Source organism: Elephas maximus, chromosome 10 (assembly GCF_024166365.1).
Source record: "Elephas maximus indicus isolate mEleMax1 chromosome 10, mEleMax1 primary haplotype, whole genome shotgun sequence".
NCBI lineage: Eukaryota > Metazoa > Chordata > Mammalia > Proboscidea > Elephantidae > Elephas > Elephas maximus.
The window spans coordinates 50272796-50291867 of record NC_064828.1 but is presented as its reverse complement, the minus strand read 5'-3'; the positions used below and the strand labels follow the sequence as shown (position 1 = coordinate 50291867).

The window sequence follows — 19072 nt, the reverse complement described above, 5'->3', positions numbered from 1 at the left end:
CTGTCACTGTTATTATATATCTAGGATACATAACTAGGAGTGAGATCATTGGATCATAAGGTATTCCGATTTCTAGCTTTTTGAGGAAGCACCATACTGTTTTACACAGTGGTTGTACCATTTTATAATCCCACCCGCAACGTATAAGAGTTCCAATCCCCCCCACAACCTTGCCGGCATTTGTTTTCTGTTTTTTTTACAGTTGCCATTTTTGCAGGGATGAGATGGTGTTTCATGGTAGTTTTGATTTGCATCTCTCTTATTGTTAATGAACATGAGCATCTTTTCTTGTATTTGTTGGCTGCCTGAATTTCCTTTCTGGTGAGGTGTCTCTTCATGACCTTTGCCCATGTTTTGATTGCATTGTTTGTCTTTGTGTTGTTGAGTTATTGAAGTTTTCCACATATTTTAGAGATTATATCCTTATCAGATACATCCTTGCCAAAGATTTTTTCCCAATCTGTAGGTTCTTTTTTTATTCTATTGGTAAGATCTTTCGATGAGCATAAGTATTTAACTTTTAGGAGGTCCCAGTTATCTAATTTATCTTCTGTTGTTTGTGCATTTTTAGTTGTGTTTGATAGGCTATTTATGCCAAAAATTAGGTCCCCCAGTTTTATTATCTTCCAAGAACTTTATAGTTTTAGCTTTAACGTTTAGGTCTTTGATCCATTCTGAGTTTTTGTGCATGGTGTGAGGTATGGATCCTGATTCATTTTTTTGCATATGGATATTCAGTTTTGCCAGCACCATTTGTTAAATATACTGTTTCTTCCTCATTCAGTGGAGTTGACCCTTTGTAGAAGATCAACTGCCCATAGATAGATGGATTTACTTCTGGGTTCTCAATTCTATTCCATTGGTCTCTGTGTCTGTCATTGAACCAGCACTAGGCTGTTTTGATTACTGTGGCTGTATAGAAAGTTTCAAGATAAGGACGTGTGAGGTCTACTACTTTGTTCTTCTTCAGTATTGCTTTAACTATTTGGGTCCTCCTTCCTTTCCACATGAAGTTGGAGATTCATTTTTCCATTTCACTAATGAATATTGTTGGGATTTGGATCAGGATTGCATTAAATCTATAGATCGCTTTTGGTAGTATTAACATTTTTACAATGTCAAGTCTTTCAAGCCATAATATGGAATGTTTTTCCATTTATGTAGATGTCTTTTACTTTCTTGCTATAGTATTTTATACTTTTCCTTGTATAAGTCTATTACCTGATTAGGTTTATTCCTAGGAATTTTATCCTTTCAGGGCTATTGTAAATAGCTTTGTTTTCTTGATTTCCTTTTCAGAGTTCTCCTTGTTAGCACAGAGGAATCCAACTGATTTTTGTGTGTTGTTCTTGTACCCTGTTACTTTGCTGAATCCTTTTATTTGTTCCAGTAACTTTCTTGCGGAGTTGCTGGGATTTTTTATGTGTAAGATCATGTCATCTGCAAATAAAGATAGTTTTACTTCTTCTTTTCCAATCTGGATACACTTTATTTCCTTTTCTTGCCTTATTGGTCTAGCTAGGACTTCCAGTACAATATTGAATAAGAGTGGTGATAAAGGGCATCCATGTCTCATTCCCATTCTCAAGGGGAATGCTCTCAATCTTTCTCCATTGAGAAAAATTTTGGCTGTGGGTTTTGCATATATGCTCTTAATTATGTTGAGGAATTTCCCTTCTATTCCTATTTTGCAGAGAGTTTTTATCAGGAAAGGGTGTTGGATTTTATCATTGCCTTTTCTGCATCGACTGAGATGATCATTTGATTTTTTTCCCTTGTTTTATTTAGGTGATGAATTACGTTGATTGATTTTCTAATATTGAACCATTCTTGCATCCCTGGTATGCATCTCACTTGATCATGATGTATTATTTTTTTTTTAATGCTGTTGGATTCTGTTGGCTAAAATTTTGTTGAGAATTTTTGCATCTATATTCATGAAGGATAAAATGCATCTCACTTGATCATGATGTATTATTTTTTTTTTAATGCTGTTGGATTCTATTGGTTAAAATTTTGTTGAGAATTTTTGCATCTATATTCATGAAGGATATTAGCCTGTAATTTTCTTTTGTAGTGGTATCTTTGCCCAGCTTTGGTATCAGGGTATGCTGGCTTCATAGAATGAATTAGAGAGTATTCATTCCTTTTTATGTTCTGGAATAGTTTGAGTAGAATTGGTGTCAACTCTTCTCTGAATGTTTGGTTGAATTTTGCAGCGAAGCAGTCTGGACCTGTTAATTTATTCTTAATTCAAAGAAGAGATTCAACTTGCAGTAGCAGAATTTTGAGAAAACATTAATAATAAATACATTACAGAAAAAAATACATGAGATACTGCTAAAGCAGTACTTGGCAAAAAGAGGCAAACTTTAATAAATTATCACAATAAAAGTGAAAGGGTGACAATAAATGAACTAAGTTTCTGACTCAAAAAAGTAAACAGAAAATAAGGTAAATTTAAGTAAAGTAGGACAAAAGAGTCAATATAGATAAAAAGCAGAATTAAAAAGTTAAGAATTTGTATCATGTGAATACATTACCAATTCAAATTAAATAGGAAACAAAAGATATCATTAATAATCCAACACATTTATTTCAGACATTATGAACTGAGGTCCAAAGAGGTTAAGGAGTCACACAAAGCCAGAATTAAAACCCAGGCCTCTTTATTCCCATTAAATGAACAACCAAAAAAAAGAAAGACCATTGCCACCAAGTTGATTCCAACTCAGCACAACCCTACGGGACTGAGTAGAACTGCCCTATAGGGTTTCCAAAGAGTGGCTGGTGGATTTGAACTGCTGACATTTTGGTTAGCAGCTGAGCTCTTAACTGCTGCACTATCAGGGTTCCTTATTCCCATTAGGTTTGCACAGAACCATATTAAAATCCAGGTCTTCTTACTCCCAGGCAAGTGCCCATGTGACTGATAGTTAGAAAAGGTAGAAATTAAGATAATCACATTATAAAAAAGGGTCTTGAATGAAGTCTGAGATTTAGTTAAGTGGGGGAAAGGAAAGGATTCCACACTGGCAAGCTGGCAGCAATAGACAGCACTGAGGAAGTCCAAAAGAATGTTCACTGGAGAAAAGTTGATGATAATGAGTAGAATAAATCCATAGACACATAGACATTCAACTAATAATTATAAACATTCCTGTGAAAGAGAACATTTCTTAAAAAAAAAAAAAAAGAAGAAGAGCTAATGAATGATTAGTCTATTGGGATGTGAGTATTGTATTTTGAAACTATATATAACAAAGAGAGCATTTTGTGTCAAAAAGAAAACGTTAAGGAAAACTCACGTTACCTGGGAAAATTGCCTGTGGTGAAAGTAGATATTTCCTGCATTAAAGTAAGCCAGCGAGTACATGGGGTTTAGAGAAATTGCTGCTTGATAGTCTTTCATTGCATTCTGTTGTTGACCCATAAACTCATGAATCACACCACGATTTGTTAAGAATTCTGCTGTAGTATTGATCTGCAATATAGTAGTACGAGTATTTAGCATCTGGGAATAGCACTTATCTCTGATTTCATGTCTGCGAAAATGAGCATTGTGAAATTTACCTTGTGGGAAACTAGTAATTTTACAGTGCAGGTACAATCCCATTAGAGCAAATATTTTGAGAAAGGACTCTATATAAAGTTGACTCAACGTCAACACTTTGTTGATTTAGTTGCAGTAATACAAATAATCTTAGTGCTTAGTTCCTTTCCAAGAAATAGACACAGGTAGGAAAAAAAGCTTGTCTGTTTAGCTGTTAAGCTAGAGATAAAATTAAATTGAATGCTTAACATGTTTATTTGTCCTATGTAGCAGCAATTATCTTTCAGTTCTTTTTTTTTTTGTCTTATCTCAAACATCACAATATCTGCCAAAAATCTACTGAAATAACACAAAATCCAAGTTCTAGAAGAAAAAAAGAAGGTTTCCTGTCACTATATTCAAAGCTTGAGATCTGTATTTGCCATTTCACTACACGAACAATCTAGAGAAACACATGATTCTTTCTTAGTTCCTTCAAACCTAGAACATTATTCTGTGTTGTACATTTATTTTATGCTACAAAATATTATTATATTCCATGAAACCATAAACTGCATCTACTGAAAGGAATCACTGTTTATTCAGAATTTGCTTTTTGAATTTTAAATGCTTTAGGTTATAAAATTGGCAGGTCATAGAATATCTTTTTCTAGGAATCACTTCAAAAAGAAAAGTTATTTTCTATACGACTCACTTTAAAAAGATATCAGACATATGCTCATCAAAAGAGCAAAAAGAGAACCTACAGATGGGAAAAAGTTTTTGACAATATATCTGATAAGGGTCTAATCTCTAAAATATATAGAAAACTTCACCAACTCAACAACAAAAATGCAAATAATCCAATCACAAAAAGGGCAAAGGACATGAACAGACATTTCACCAAAAAGGACACTCAGGCAGCTAACAAACACATGAAAAGATGATTGTGATCATAAGCTCTCAGAGACATGGAACTTGAACTACAAGGAGATACCACCTCACCCCTGCAAAAACGGCACTGACCAAAAAAACAGAAAACAGCAGATGCTGGCGAGGTTGTGGGTAAACTGGAACACTTGTACACACTGCTGGTGGAATTGTAAAATGGTACAAATGGTATGGTGCTTTCTCAAAAAGCTAGAAAGAGAAATACTTTATGATCCATCAATCCTGCTCCTAGGTATATATGCTAGAGATCTAATAGCAGTGACACCAATAGACATATACTCACCTATGCATATTGCAACATTATTCACAATAGCAAAAAGATGGAAACAACCTAAGTGCCCATCATCAGATGAATGGATAAATTGTGGTGCATACATACAGTGGAATATTATGAAGCTATAAAAAATAATGATGAGTTCTCGAAACATTATAACATGGATGATCCTGGAGGATATTATGCTGAGTGACATAAGTCAATCACAACAAGACAAATATTGCATGGTGTCAGTTTTATAAAAAGACAAGAACAGGTATACACACAGAAAGCAACCTTCTTTGGTGGCTACCAGGGATGGAAAGGGGAGGGAGGGGAATCACTTTCTAGATAGTAGACACTTTTTATTTTTGGTGATGGGAAAGGCAATAACCAATATGGGTGAAGTCTGCACAACCTGACCAAGGTAAACGATGACAATAAGAAGTGCACAAGAATAACGGACAATTTTGGTAATGCTATAACATATTCAATTTTGCAACAACAGTAATAACTGAATTGTGTGGTTACCTAAGTAGATAAATAAATAAATAAAATTAAAAAACCTGTTGCCATCAAGTAGATTCTGACTCATAGCAACCCTGTAGGACAGAGTAGAACTGCCCCACAGTGTTTCCAAGGAGCAGCTGGTGGATTCAAACTGCAGACCTTCTGGTTAGCAGCCAAACTCTTAACCACTGCTCCACCTGGGTTCCACATAAGCAGATATGTCTGCATATATGCGTATAGGAAGGCACATGTGAGCATATGAGCGTACATGTATAGGTGTATCTGTAGGCATATGTATATTTGTGTGTGCTGCGTATATATTCATATATATATATATAATATATCACATAGGGGGCACAACTGCAGATGCTTCCTAAAAAAAAAAAAAAATACCTCTCGCATTTTCTTTACTGGGTTTGAAGGCTTAGGACCATAGTCTCGGGAGACAACTAGGTCAATTGGCACAACATAGTTCATAAAGATATTGTTCTACATCCTAGTTTGGTGAGTTGCATTGGGGTCTTAAAAACTTGGGAGTGGCCATCTATGATCAACTATTGGTCTCTACTCATCAGGAGCAGAAGAGAAAGAAGGAAACCAAAGACCCAAAGAAGAAACTAATCTACAGGACTAACAGTTCACACGAACCATGGCCTCATCTATCCTGAGACAAGAATTAAATTGTGCCCAGCTACCACCAACAACTGTTCTGACCAGGGACAAAACAGATGGTCCCAGATAGAATGGAAGAAAAATGTAGGACAAACCTCAAATTCCCAAAAAAGTCCAGATTCATTGGACTGGTAGAGACTAGGGGATCTTCAGAGATTACTGCCCTGAGATACACTTTAAACTTAGAACTGAACCCAGTCCCGAAAGTCACTTTTCAAGCCAAATAATCAATTGGCTCATAAAATAAACAATATTGCCCGTGAGTACCGTGCTTCTTTAAATAACCATCTACATGAGACAAAACGGTCAATATTTACCATAAAGCAAAGATGAGAAGGTAAGGGGGAACAGAGAAGCTAGATTAATGGAAACATACAACCAGAATGGAAATGATGAGAATATTGACACATTGTGAAAAATGTAACCAATTTCATTGAACAATGTGTATAGAAATTGCTGAATGGAAACCCAATTTGCTGTGTCAACTTTCACCAAAAATACAAAAAAAAAAAAGAGAGAGAGGGAGTTATCAGAGAACTTCTTACTCATTGATGGTGTTAATTTATACTAATGATAATATAATCTAAGTGGATTTTTACCTTTATGGCAGCATTGATATCCTGAATTGCAGCAAAATTATTACTCATCTGAAGACAGACCACAGCTCTTCCTTCATAGGCTATGTAGCTCTTTGGATCAATTTCCAAAGCAATGGTAAAGTGATTCCAAGCTTTCTGGAATTTTCCTTGGGCCTAAAATAATTTTTCATTTATATAAAAGAGGAAATAGTCCGTAACATGACAAATGTTTGTGATTCTAACTCACTCAGTCAAATAAAACCTTTAGTAGGGGTATATTTATATTGTATTAAATCTAAGATATTTCAAACAAGAAAGCAGACAATACTATGAGAGCATCCAATTGACTAATTACCTCTGAGTACATATACTGACATTTTAATTAATTAAAATAAATTTAAATGTCAGTGTATCTCTTATACCAGTCTTGGGCAATATAAAATCACGGACACCATGTGAAACACCAGTGCTTCTGACGATGGCCTCAACGTTTATATTAAGTTCCACACATACAGGCGGGGGTTGTGTTTATCTTCCTTGGCACTGAATCTTCAGTGTCTGTCACACAACAAAATAAATATACTTGAATAAATAAATTAATGAACTGATGATGTAACACATATTTTGATAACCTGTACCAGCATCTGGAATTTTAGGGTCACTATACATATTCCGAGGAGACCTGGTGGCACACTGGTTAAGCATTCAGCTTCCAACCAAAAGGCCCACAGTTCAAATTCACCAGCTGCTCCTTGGAAACCCTACAGGGCAGTTCTACTCTGTCCTATAGGGTTGTCACCAGTTGGAATCTACTCAACTGCAACAGGGCTTTTTTATACATATTCTGGATCCCGAGTGGAGCAGTGGTTAAGCACTCGGCTGCTAACTGAAAGGTCGGTGGTTCGAACACACCAGCAATTTTGAGAAAGAAAGATGTGGCAGTCCACTCCTGTAAAGATTTACAGTCTTGGAAACCCTATGGGGCAGTTCTATTCTGTCCTATAGGGTTGCAATGAGTGGGAATTGACAGCAATGAGTCTGGGTTTTGGTTTATAAATATCCTGCGTGAATCTATTGAGCATCTGTTTATACCAAGCTTAGCTCCAACCAGAAAAGAGAAAAAAGGTCAGGAGAGGGAAACTAATTAGTAGAACGATGGTATAGGAATCCAGCTGACAACTAAATGCCCCACCACAGGAAGGAACTGAGTTGACAAATTGAGCACACTGCAGGTTCTGTTCTTTATTCTCATGAGCTCAAAAACCCAACTTGCCAGAATCTCAGAAGCTGACTCACTTTAACCAAGCTGAGCCCAATGACACACAAAACTAGTAAAAAAAAAATATAACTAGTAAGGGATCTAGACACTATTCTTTGACCAGCGAACGTTCTCTTTCTGGGTAAACAACAGCTAAAATCCATATTTTTGTCACGTATTCATTCTATAAACAAGGAATAAAGCAAATTGAGATTAAGTTATTGGAATATTAAGCTGCAAACAGCCTCACAATAGGATTATATTTGTCATCTGTGCCTGATGATGTCTGTTTTGCTCATAGCAGGGGAGTCTATAAATATTTATTGAAGAAATGGTCACTCTTTCCCCTGAACAATATTTGGACGGGTCTCTCTAAATTTTCATTTTCGATCTTTCCTTTCCTGATTCAATCCTTCTTCCAACTGGTGTATTTTTCAGTTCTCTTCCAGATTAATACATATCCAGTGAGATGCTCATAAAATGCAAATCAGGTGTCACTGCTTAGAGTTATTCACATTTTTAACTGGCCTACAGGGTCTTTAACCCCAGCCCTTGCTCAGTTCTCTAGCCTCGTCCCACACCACTCTCCCCTTGCCCATAATGCTCCAACCACTTGAGCCCTCTGTCTCTTTTCTCACAGGACTTTCTAATAGGCTGATCCCTCTGGCTGAAAACACTGCGTCCTAGCCCCAACCACTACTCCTGACTGATTACTGTCTCAAGAAGCCCTCTCTGATCCCTCAGACAACACACTAAATTTCCTTGTTATAAACTGTTGTAACACCCATCCCTTTGTTGCACTTATAATGATTTTAATTAAAAATTATTTGTGTGATGGCTTGACGCTCATCTCCTGAACGGGTAGTAAACTCTACAAGGACAAGAACCAAGTACATCTTGTTCATTACTGCATCCCTAGGCCTGTAGAAGTGCCTGCCATATAGTAGGTGTTCGGTAAACAACTGTTGAATGCAGTGAATGATGATAACATATTCCATTGCATTACCATTGACTCTAGCTGTCTCTTTATGTCAATGTTGCAAATTTCTATTATGATCTGAAAGGGCCAATTTTATGTTTAATTCTCAGAAGGCAATCATTTCTCTTATTAACAAGTTCTTGAGAATACATCACTATAACCACCAATCCCAACAACCACCTCCAATATTACCAGTCTCAGATCAGCCAAACTCACTTATTTTTAAACGAAACAAACAGCAGGTTCTTATATGTGAAATTCATCAGGCAAATTTTAAAAGTTGTTTATAAATGTGGGGGTGAGGTAGGAAAGAATATAGATATTAAGGAAACTCTGATTCAAAAGATCTTTATCTGACCTGCATAGTAGGTCCCCAGGCTTATCCAGGCAGGTTCCCTGTAATTAACTGAACCCTGTTTCCCACTGCTACTCTCCACACTAAAAATAAATGAAAGGTAAACTGTTCATAACCAGGGAAACAAAATTAAGCCTCATCTCCAGTAACGAGCCAAATATACACTTTCTCTTGTCTAAAAGGTGCTTTCATGGTCCAAAACGTTGTTATATAATATTACCTGCAAATTATAGCCGAAACTAATTCTGGCTTTTGTGTAAATTGGATTAAGATGCAAAGCTCTCAGAAAGTCCTTCTGTGCTTGCCTGGTGGCTTCCTCATGACCGTATTCCATGTAAGCATTTCCCCGTCCAACATAGGCGTCCACAAAACTTGAATTAATTTTAAGAGCCCAGGTGAAGAAATTGACAGCATCTTCAAACTCTTTAATTCTGAAAATAAATGAAGATATTTGTTTCTTGGTGAACTGTCTAAGTCCTTCCCCATATATGGCTTTTTCACAGATTTATAAAATCTTATATATCTTTCATTTTTCCTATCCACTGTAGGAGGAAATAAAGAAGGAAGGTAAGAGCCATTTTTATAGCAGAATGTGTTGGAATGCTATTTTGGAATCCTTTTTTCAGAACCTTAAAAGTCTGAATGGCATTCCCAAACCTGTTTTTCATAGCTATCAGTTGCCAATGTAGAATGTCACATGTTATATAGGGTTGATATGAGTCAAAATTGACTCGATAGCAATGGGCTTGGGTTATTAATGGAATACATTATTTAAATTAAATTAAAAATTTATTTTTATGTATTTTCCTTATATAATAGAAAGAACCAGATTTTCATCAGATGGGGTTCTTAAGGTTAGATTTTCTTCTATTAAGGCAGCCCATTTAATTTTGAACAGAAAAGAAAGAAGAAAAATGTATTTTATTTACTAACTTGTGAAAATATGTGGCTAAATGAAAAATCTGTCTTTCTATCTTCTGTAAGTATTCTCTTGTGGTGGTAGTGGGCTGTCGAAGGAATCAAATATTTGTTCTTGGGCACATAAAGTCACTTCTCCATTTTACATTCATATCTAATAATTATGCATAATCTCAGTTAACATGGAGAGACTAGATTTTTTTAAATAATGAGGGTGTGTCTTAGTTATCTAGCACTGTTATAGCAGAAATACCACAAGTAGATTGCTTTAAGGAAGAGAAATTTATTTTCTCACAGTCTAGTAGCTAGAAATCCAAATCAGGGCATCAGCTCCAGGGGAAGGCTTTCTCTGTCGGCTCTGGAGGAAGGTCCTTGTCATCAGTTGTCCCCTGGACTAGGAGTTTCTCTGCACAGGAACCCCATGTCCAAAGGACACGCTCTGCTCCCAGCACTGCTTTCTTGGTGGTATGAAGTCCTCAGCTCTGCTTGCTTCCCTTTCCTTTCATCTCTTGTAAGATAAAAGGTGGTGCAGGTCACATCCCAGGGAAAGTCACTTTACATTGGATCAGGGATGTGACCTTAGTAAAGGTGTTACATCCCACCCTAATCCTCTTTAACCACAGGCAGAGATTATGATTTATAACACATAGGAAAATCACAAAATGGAGGACAACCACACGATACTGGGAATCTTGGCCTAATCAAGTCGACACATATTTTGTGGGGGACACAATTCAATCCATGACAGGGAGCTACCATTGAGTACCTGCTTCTTTACTAGATACTAAGAGCTTTACAGAAACACTGGTGGCTTAGTGGTTAAATGCTATGGCTGCTAACCTGAAAGTTGGCAGTTCAAATCTACCAGGCCCTCCTTAGAAACTCTATGGGGCAGTTCTACTCTGTCCTACAAGGTTGCTGTGAGTTGGAATAGGAATCAATTTCTCAGCAATGGGTTTGATTTTTTGGGTTTTTTTTTTTTTTTTTAAGAGCTTGACATCTACTATTTTACTTAAAAAACCTTCTAACAATTCTATAGGCTAGTTACAGCTATCGTTTTACAGATGAAATGCAAATCAAGCCTCAGAAAAGATCATACATGGCAAATGGCAGAGTAAAGATCACACTAAGTTTGCACAGAGTAGTTACCTGGAATTCAAACTCAGGTAAGCCTTACTCCAAAATCCATGCTTTTGCACACAATCATCTACCACACACTTTTCACCTTTAATACACCTGTGGTTGGTGACGGAAAGCCAGTGAGCTGGTACCTCAACAACGTAGTCAGAAGAAGGGCTTGGAATTCAGACCTGAGCCCAAACACACAAGTAATACTAATTCTGTAAGGCTGTTATGAGAATCAAATGATAGCATATGAAAAACACCTAACACAGAGACCCTGACCAGTAAATATTATCTTCCTTCTGTTTTTTTCATTACTTCTCAAACAGATCTCAAAATTTAATAAGATGCATTGCAACTTAATAAATTTATTTTACATAAATTTACTTTAGAATACAACTTAATATCCCTCCCTGTATGGTGCAAATGGTTAACACGCTCAGCTGCTAACCAAAAAGTTGGAGGTTCAAGTTCACCCAGAGGCACCTCAGAAGAAATGCCTGGTGATCTCCTGCCAAAAAATCAGCCATGAAAACTCTATGGAGTAGTTCTACTCTGAGGCACATGGGGCGTCAAGAGTAGGAATCAACCAGATGGCAACTGGGTTAATATCACTACCATAAATAGAAAATCAATGACTAAAAGGTAACCCTAAAAATATATTAAAAGTACAGCTGGATACTGTAGTCTGCAGAAAACTCTGAACCTGACAGTTGCTCCGTCTATTACAAAGGAAGTATTAAAAGTGTTAACAAGTGTTAGAAAGATATTAAAGATTAGATCTTAGTTGACACTTTCTCGTTGATGTAATAAGAAGGCTTGAGAGAAAACTCAGTTTGAGACTGAAAAGGAACTCAGTTTCTCACAGTGTGATTCAATATTTTTTTAATTCCTGTCCATGTCCTGTGAAAAATAATTGAGATGATCATGACACTGGATCCAAGTTTTGCAAACACTATCCAAAAATGGTGCATCAAGTGGTCTGGTAGGAGGGCACACAAGAATCAACAGCGAAGCACTAGTAAAGCTCAGCTTTTGACATTACGGACCAGCAAAGGTTAACATTCACACATGCAAGCCACTTAGTATCTTCTGAGATCACTCTGTGGGTTGTTACTATGAAAGCACGGCCTCACTTCCCGTCAGTAGTTTACAATGAAATTGCACCCCTCTTTCTTGACCGTTGGCACTATTTGAGAAGTAAAAGGTCACTCAATACAGGGTGACAATGCCTTCTACAGCTGCCTTCTCACTGTCTTACACAACTAGTTCTAAACATAGCACAGTAAATTCTTTAACGAGAATAATTAGCTCACAGTCATTTTGTACAAACCGCATTTAGTTGTTAGGTTTGGTTGTGCTCCAAAAAACCAAACCAAACCCATTGCTGTCGAGTCAGTTCTGACTCACAGAGACCCTACAGGACACAGTAGAACTGCCCTATAGGCCTTCCGAGGAGCACCTAGTGGATTCAAACTGCTGACCTTTTGGTTAGCAGCTGTAGCTCTTAACCACTACGCCACCAAGGTTTCCTGCTTGTGCTAAGTATTTCTATATACAGGTGTTGAAATATTTACATATGATGCACACCTACAGTAAGTGTGTAACCTAATATTTCCAGGACCATCTTAGTTCTTCCAAATTTTCTCCATAAATCATTGAAATGCTCCAAGTATACTGACATGCAATTCGTATCAGACACACTGCCCCCTCTGACCCAAACGAAGATTAAAAATCCTTTGTGAGTACATCATCTGACATACGGTTTATAAAATGTAATTGCACCCTTTGTATAGCCTAACCATTTGAAACAACTGAGGTGGTAGACTGAAGCTCACCACATGTTGTATAAGTTGTGATGGAAGCTATTTTCTGTATCTGTTTATTTACGGAGCCCTGGTGGCACAGTGATCAATGTGCTTGGCTGCTAACTGAAAGGTTGTCGGTTCAAAACCACCAGCCACTCTGCAAGACAAAGGTGTGGCAGTCATCTGCTTTCAGAAAGATTTAGAGCCTTGGAAACCCTATGGAGCAGTTCTACTTTGTCCTATAGGGTAGCTATAAGTTGGAATGGACTCGCTGGCAGTGTGTTTTATTGGCTTCTTTTTTTTCCACTAGCTATCAGCACTAATGTTTAATGAGCGTCTAGATCAGTTCAGGCTAAGTAAATAATCATTACACCTCAAACCTGGAAAAACAGTTGCCCTGGTGTCCATTTTGACTCATGGTGGCCCCATGTATGTCAGACTAGAACGTGCTCCCACTGAGTGTTCAATGGCTGATTTTTTGGAAGTAGATCATGAAGCCTTTCTAGGCAAGACCCTCACTTTACAACTGATGACTAAAATCAAGCCCGGAGGAGATAGGTGTGCCAGAGCCAGAGACTACCCAGACACCTGCACCAACGGTCAAGAGAAAAATGAAACAGGTACCACTACAGAAACAGCAATGTCATTCTGCTGAAGATGTGTATATCACACGGTGTCCTGGAGGCTGAAGCTCCTGTTAAGTGACGACACTGCAGCTAGGCAATAGAATGTGTGGTTGGGTATATGTGTTACATCAAGTTATATGCTCATTGAGACATAAACTGTTAAGCATCAGTTACCACAAATGTGAAAGCCAGTGAATGGGTTTTTCTAAAATAATATGTGTTTGTATAAATCTAAAGTAATGTGATCACCTACTGAAGGTGCATGATTCTCATTACAATATCCTCTTAGCACTGGACTGTGTGCTGAGCTTGTGGGTCAGGCCATAGACACAGAGGCCCACCGCATTTTCCAAATTAATCCCATCCGTGACCAGATGTACCCTACCGTGTTGTACAAATAAATCACAAATACCTCCCCACACTGAAGAATGTGGCTTGCAGAGTCAAGGATTCAAAACTATTTTTGCAAATATAAAAATAGTAAAATAATAAATGTGCTGAAATAAAAAGTGGATATATAACTGTTTTCTAATCAGGCTCTCCCTCTGTGATGTATTAAGAAATATACATACTAAGTTTTTTTCCGAAGATATCTAATATTTAACTCTAGCATAACACTCTTGGTGACCAAACTGAGCAGCAAGTAGGATATTCAGCCTAAGGAATGTTGTCTCCTAGCAACCACAAGAGTGAGAACCAAAGACATACAAAGGCATACTTCAAAAGTCTGCAACCCCAAGAGTTCAAAGATCAAAGCCCTAAAATTTAAAGGTTTATTCCCTTTTTAAATAATTTTCCACATGGAAAAATTTTATTTCCCCCAGTATAAAACACCAGTACTGTCTCACACCATACTTACAGAGCTACACTGCTGTATAATAAATATATGATCTGTTACTAGCCTTGAAAAGCAAAAATATTTTTTCTGAAATAAATATGACCAATCACTAAACATTCCTTATTACTAAATAACAGTTTTAAAACTCTTAAAACTCAAACAAAACACATGAAATTTGGACAGTGAGCTATCTGGGCTTTACTGTTGATTTAAATTCTACTTTTATTAAAGGACAATAGAAAATCTAGCCAGCTGAAGAAAGCTGGTTATTTGGAATTGCAAAGCAGTAACAGCTTAAGGAGGTTCTGCCATATAAACCCAGTGATTACATTTCATAAAAGAGATTGTGATATGCCACACAGAGAACTTTGCTGACTCTAACAGTTGCTAAACACAGGAATGTGGCTAAGGAAAATTTTGGAGTCTGTTTTCAGTTTAAAAGAGAATGCAACTGCCTCAGACAGTTTTGGTCTGCACTCACCCACCAAAGCAAATACATCAGTCCTGTTAGTCCATCTCTTCTGAAGAATCGCAATCACTTAGAGCAATGGGTTATACAAAGGTTGCTGGACTAAAATAGACAATGGTGTTACTATGGTTCTCTGTATAAAATTAAACGTCTGAGACCAGCTTAAGCCTTTTAACCCAAAGACATCGTCACAAGTTCACGTTATTAGATTTTACATACATACATATGTGTCCTAAAGGGGAAAAGATGAACATTAATTTCCTAAATAACACAAACTATGTTCAAGTTCCTAAATTGGATATTTACTCAGCCTAGTCTAGATAATTTATGAACTATGCCAATTTCCTCTTCCAAATTAACTACACTTTTATTCTTGTTTCTTGCAAGAAAAATAATGCTTTAAACTACTGCTTGACCAAATACTTTTTATCAACTTTAAAACCCCTACATGCTGAACTTCTATGCTTTTAAAAGCAAAATAATCAAAAATTAATTTTAGATGTCAAATGTATATGCAGAAATGTAGCCATTATGGTTTGCGAAGTTTACTCAGGGTATATTTTAAGCCAATCATCTTCTGTATTTTAGCCTATGTGATTGTTCTTTTCCCTCCTTCTACAACTTACTTCTTTTTATAACAATTCCAGAAACTGGTACTAATGCCGTAAGTAAATTTTTGTGTAGATTTTAATGTATTTTGTTAGGTATTTATTGTTGTTTTAATTAGTTAGGTATTTAATTTGTTAGGTATTTATTGTTGTTTTAATTAGTTTTGGATTTAGAACTATGTGTTTTTCAATGTGAAATTTTCTTTAAAATACTTGTCCAGTAAATAGGCTTTGAAAGGTTAGTTCTATTTTCCAAAACAAAAAAAGCCAAACCCACTGCTGTCGAGTCGATTCCGACACATAGTGACCCCGTAGGACAGAGTAGAACTGCCCCACAGAGTTTCCAAGGAGCACTTGCTGGATTTGAACTGCCGAGCTTTTGGTTAGCAGCCGTAGCACTTAACCACTACGCCACCAGGGTTTCCAGTTCTATTTTAGGAGCAAATAAATAACTTGATTTTATTCTTGGATATTGCAGGCTCTATGTAATTTTATTCTGTTTTGTATATTAACAAAGTCCTTTCCCAGTGTACATGCTATTCTCTTGAATCAGTTAAATACCCCCAATGCCATGATGCAGGTATATACTTGCTGACTTGGCTACAATAATTTATTCAAAGGCAGAAGTGTGTTAATGGCACACGTGGATACGGCTCCCATTTCTATACAGAGAATCCTAGACATTGCTTTGTGTCTCTCTCCATTTTTGTACTTGGTCACTTCCACAACATTTTTCTGTTTTTCCTATTGTTTCCTGGCTTATTTCTGTGGTTATAATTAGATAAATTTGATAAACCCACTTACTTTCACTTCAACATGAATTTCATTCCATACCTGTGATGACACATAGCAGTTGCATGGCAAAGGCTCACGTTAGTTTGGCTTATCACTGCAGCTTGTTTAAAATCCTGAAACAATTTATTAATTTTTGGTTAATTTCATAACATTTTCTTTTGCGCGTTTTAAAAATTCCTTCAAATTTTGATTCTACCATGAATATAATTGACACATCAGTAAAATGAACATCTTCTCCTAAAACTTCATTTCTTCACTATAGTGCCACATCTAGTGAGAACTAATGGAGCAGGGGAAATCCATTACTGTAAATTCACTCGATCTCTGCGGCCGGTCTCCACTTGAAGAATAAGAGCTTTCCCTGTAGTTTTGTCCTTTTATATGTAATGGGGTATCTCGCTTATTTTCTTTTTATTGTTTTCTTTCAGTGAACACTGCTAAAGACTTCCCCATCTAGATAAACGAAAACCAAATTTATTGCTGTGGAGTCGATTCCAACGCACAGCAGCCCTATAGGACAGAGTAGAACTGCCCCATACAGTTTCTAAGGCTGTAAATATTTACAGAGGTAGACTGCCACATCTTGGAAATTCACCTGGAGAGAAACTTTAGGATAAGCAGGCACCCAGGCCCAGGGAATGGCATACCTGGATCTTTTGTATGGATTAGCTAAGGCTGCTGCTCCCTTGGAATCCACAACTCTGGGGGAGAAGTGTAACATTTTGCCCAGGGAACAAAGAGGCCTCCTTAAAGGAGGAGCAAACACAATAACTTCAAGATTTAAAGTTGGGGAAGTCTGCTAGGATGGACTGAATGGCCCTGGGGAGGAGGCTGTTCAAGAGAATTAAAAGAGCCAAGTCTGCAAGAGACCCTGCCACTGTGGCCCAGAATTCTCTTCTCATTAGGCACCAGAGAGACACCATGTCTGAAGCCTATAAGCTTTCAAAGCCCTATGAAAATATTTGAGAAACAAAATAAGAAAAACATTGCCAAATTGAAATTAATATTTAAATAAATGTCCACCCACTGCTGTTGAGTAGATTCTCACTCATAGTGACCCTACAGGGCAGAGTAGAACTGCCCCCACAGGGTTTCCAAAGAGTGGCTGGTGGATTTGAACTGCTGACCTTTTGGTTAGCAGCCGAGTTCTCAACCACTGTGCCACCCGGGCTCCAAATAAATATCTACAAATCAATATACTGTGTCAACTTCAACTCACTACACACACACACACACACACACACAAACACACACACACGATGTGGGATGTAGATGGATTTCAGCATTTGCTAAAATGTGGGAAGGAACGTTCTAAAAGTAAGAGAGTCCAGAGACTATGAAGGATAAAAATGGCCCTGCTTCCTCCCAGAGGACTGCTTAAGCCGGATCTTCATGGGCAGTTTTGGTTGTGACCTCACTTGACCAAACTAAACTGTAGGCAGTACTGTAACCTCCCCTGGAATGACAAAAGGAAATGCCTCCAGGCTCCCTTCCTGGAGGCTGTGACATCAGGACTCCAAGCCCCGAAGAGTGTGTATCAGAATTTTGGTTTCCACCCAACTAGAGAGGAACTAACTGTAACAGACAGTGCTCCCTCTACCCACTCTTCCACAAACCCTCCCTGGTTAAATTAGAAGGAGGAGTCTGTCTTATGGGGTTTTCTGCTATTACTGGGAGTGGAAAATGGAGTAGTAGGGTCAAGCTGAGCACTCTGGGATCCTCCTGGAAGAGGAGTCATTAGTCAGAGCCTAATGTGTCACTCTGGACTCCCTATTTAGATTCACAGAGCATATTTTGATACTAAATGGAGCTATTTGAAAGAAAAAAAATTATTATCTAATCAAATATACTGCCAGGTATCTATCCTAAGAGGACTTTTTGCTAACACAGATGTAAATTTGTAAGTACAAGTGGGATTTATTACAAACATTTCCATTAGTTTTGAGGGTTATAAGTAGGGATCACGAACTTAAAAAGGCTGAGAATACCAAGTTCAGTGTTTAATCGGGTAAAACTTACAAAAGTCAACTTGACTCATTAAATTGTATGTATAATCATTGTTATGCTACATGGTAATTAGGCATTAATTATCAGCAGGAAACACAAATGATGATCTCTCAGAATAAAGCTGTCATTTTTATAATTTTTCTCTTCTTTATTAATTCTCTCTATCAGAACCATAAACAACAAACCACCCAGAGTTACTCACATACCAAGCAAATTTTCTCCACTTCCATTATCTCCTTAAGTTTGTGAAACCACTCTCCACACTGTCTTCCTTCCTGTGTCAGAGGATGGGCTCTTGACTTCATTTCCTCTTATCTCCTCCAGCAACTTGTTCCACCATGTTCCTTCTGTCTTCCTTCAACCCTTCCTGCACAGCAAACTACACATGGCGGTGTCTTTCTAGTTCCTATCACTACCAATCTCCTTGAAAGTATATTCAATATTCACTCTCCATGCCCCCCAAATTCCATCAACTTATTATTTTTTTCCATAGTAAGAGCATCCAATTTTATTGCAAAATTTTTAAACTGGCTCTAAAAACATTTTATTTGTTTTTATTCTTATAATCATTGTATATGATACATGCAGCATATAAAAAAAATTTTTTTTGCATATAGGGGTTAATAAAACAATAAAACTTATAATGCTAAACACTAATCCTCTGCTCCATCTTACTTTATAACTGAGTCTCATTCCCCAGAGACAATCATTTTTACATCTTACTATTTTTCCTTCTACTATTTACCTTCACATTTCTAAATAACATATATATTATATCATACTGTATTTTTAT

The 19072-nt window shown here is 37.1% G+C and overlaps 1 protein-coding gene across 1 annotated transcript in view; it reads right to left on the bottom strand.

Moving 5' to 3' along the window:
* Window positions 1-19072, bottom strand: part of TTC6 (tetratricopeptide repeat domain 6) — a 312748-nt gene that overhangs the window by 11600 nt on the left and 282076 nt on the right. Inside the window, exons 28-31 of the mRNA XM_049899504.1 lie at window positions 16312-16385; window positions 9309-9519; window positions 6518-6670; window positions 3314-3484 (exon numbers count right to left, since the gene is read on the bottom strand). Of these exons, the coding sequence (XP_049755461.1) occupies window positions 3314-3484; window positions 6518-6670; window positions 9309-9519; window positions 16312-16385 (609 nt within the window). The remainder of the gene's footprint in view (window positions 1-3313; window positions 3485-6517; window positions 6671-9308; window positions 9520-16311; window positions 16386-19072) is intronic.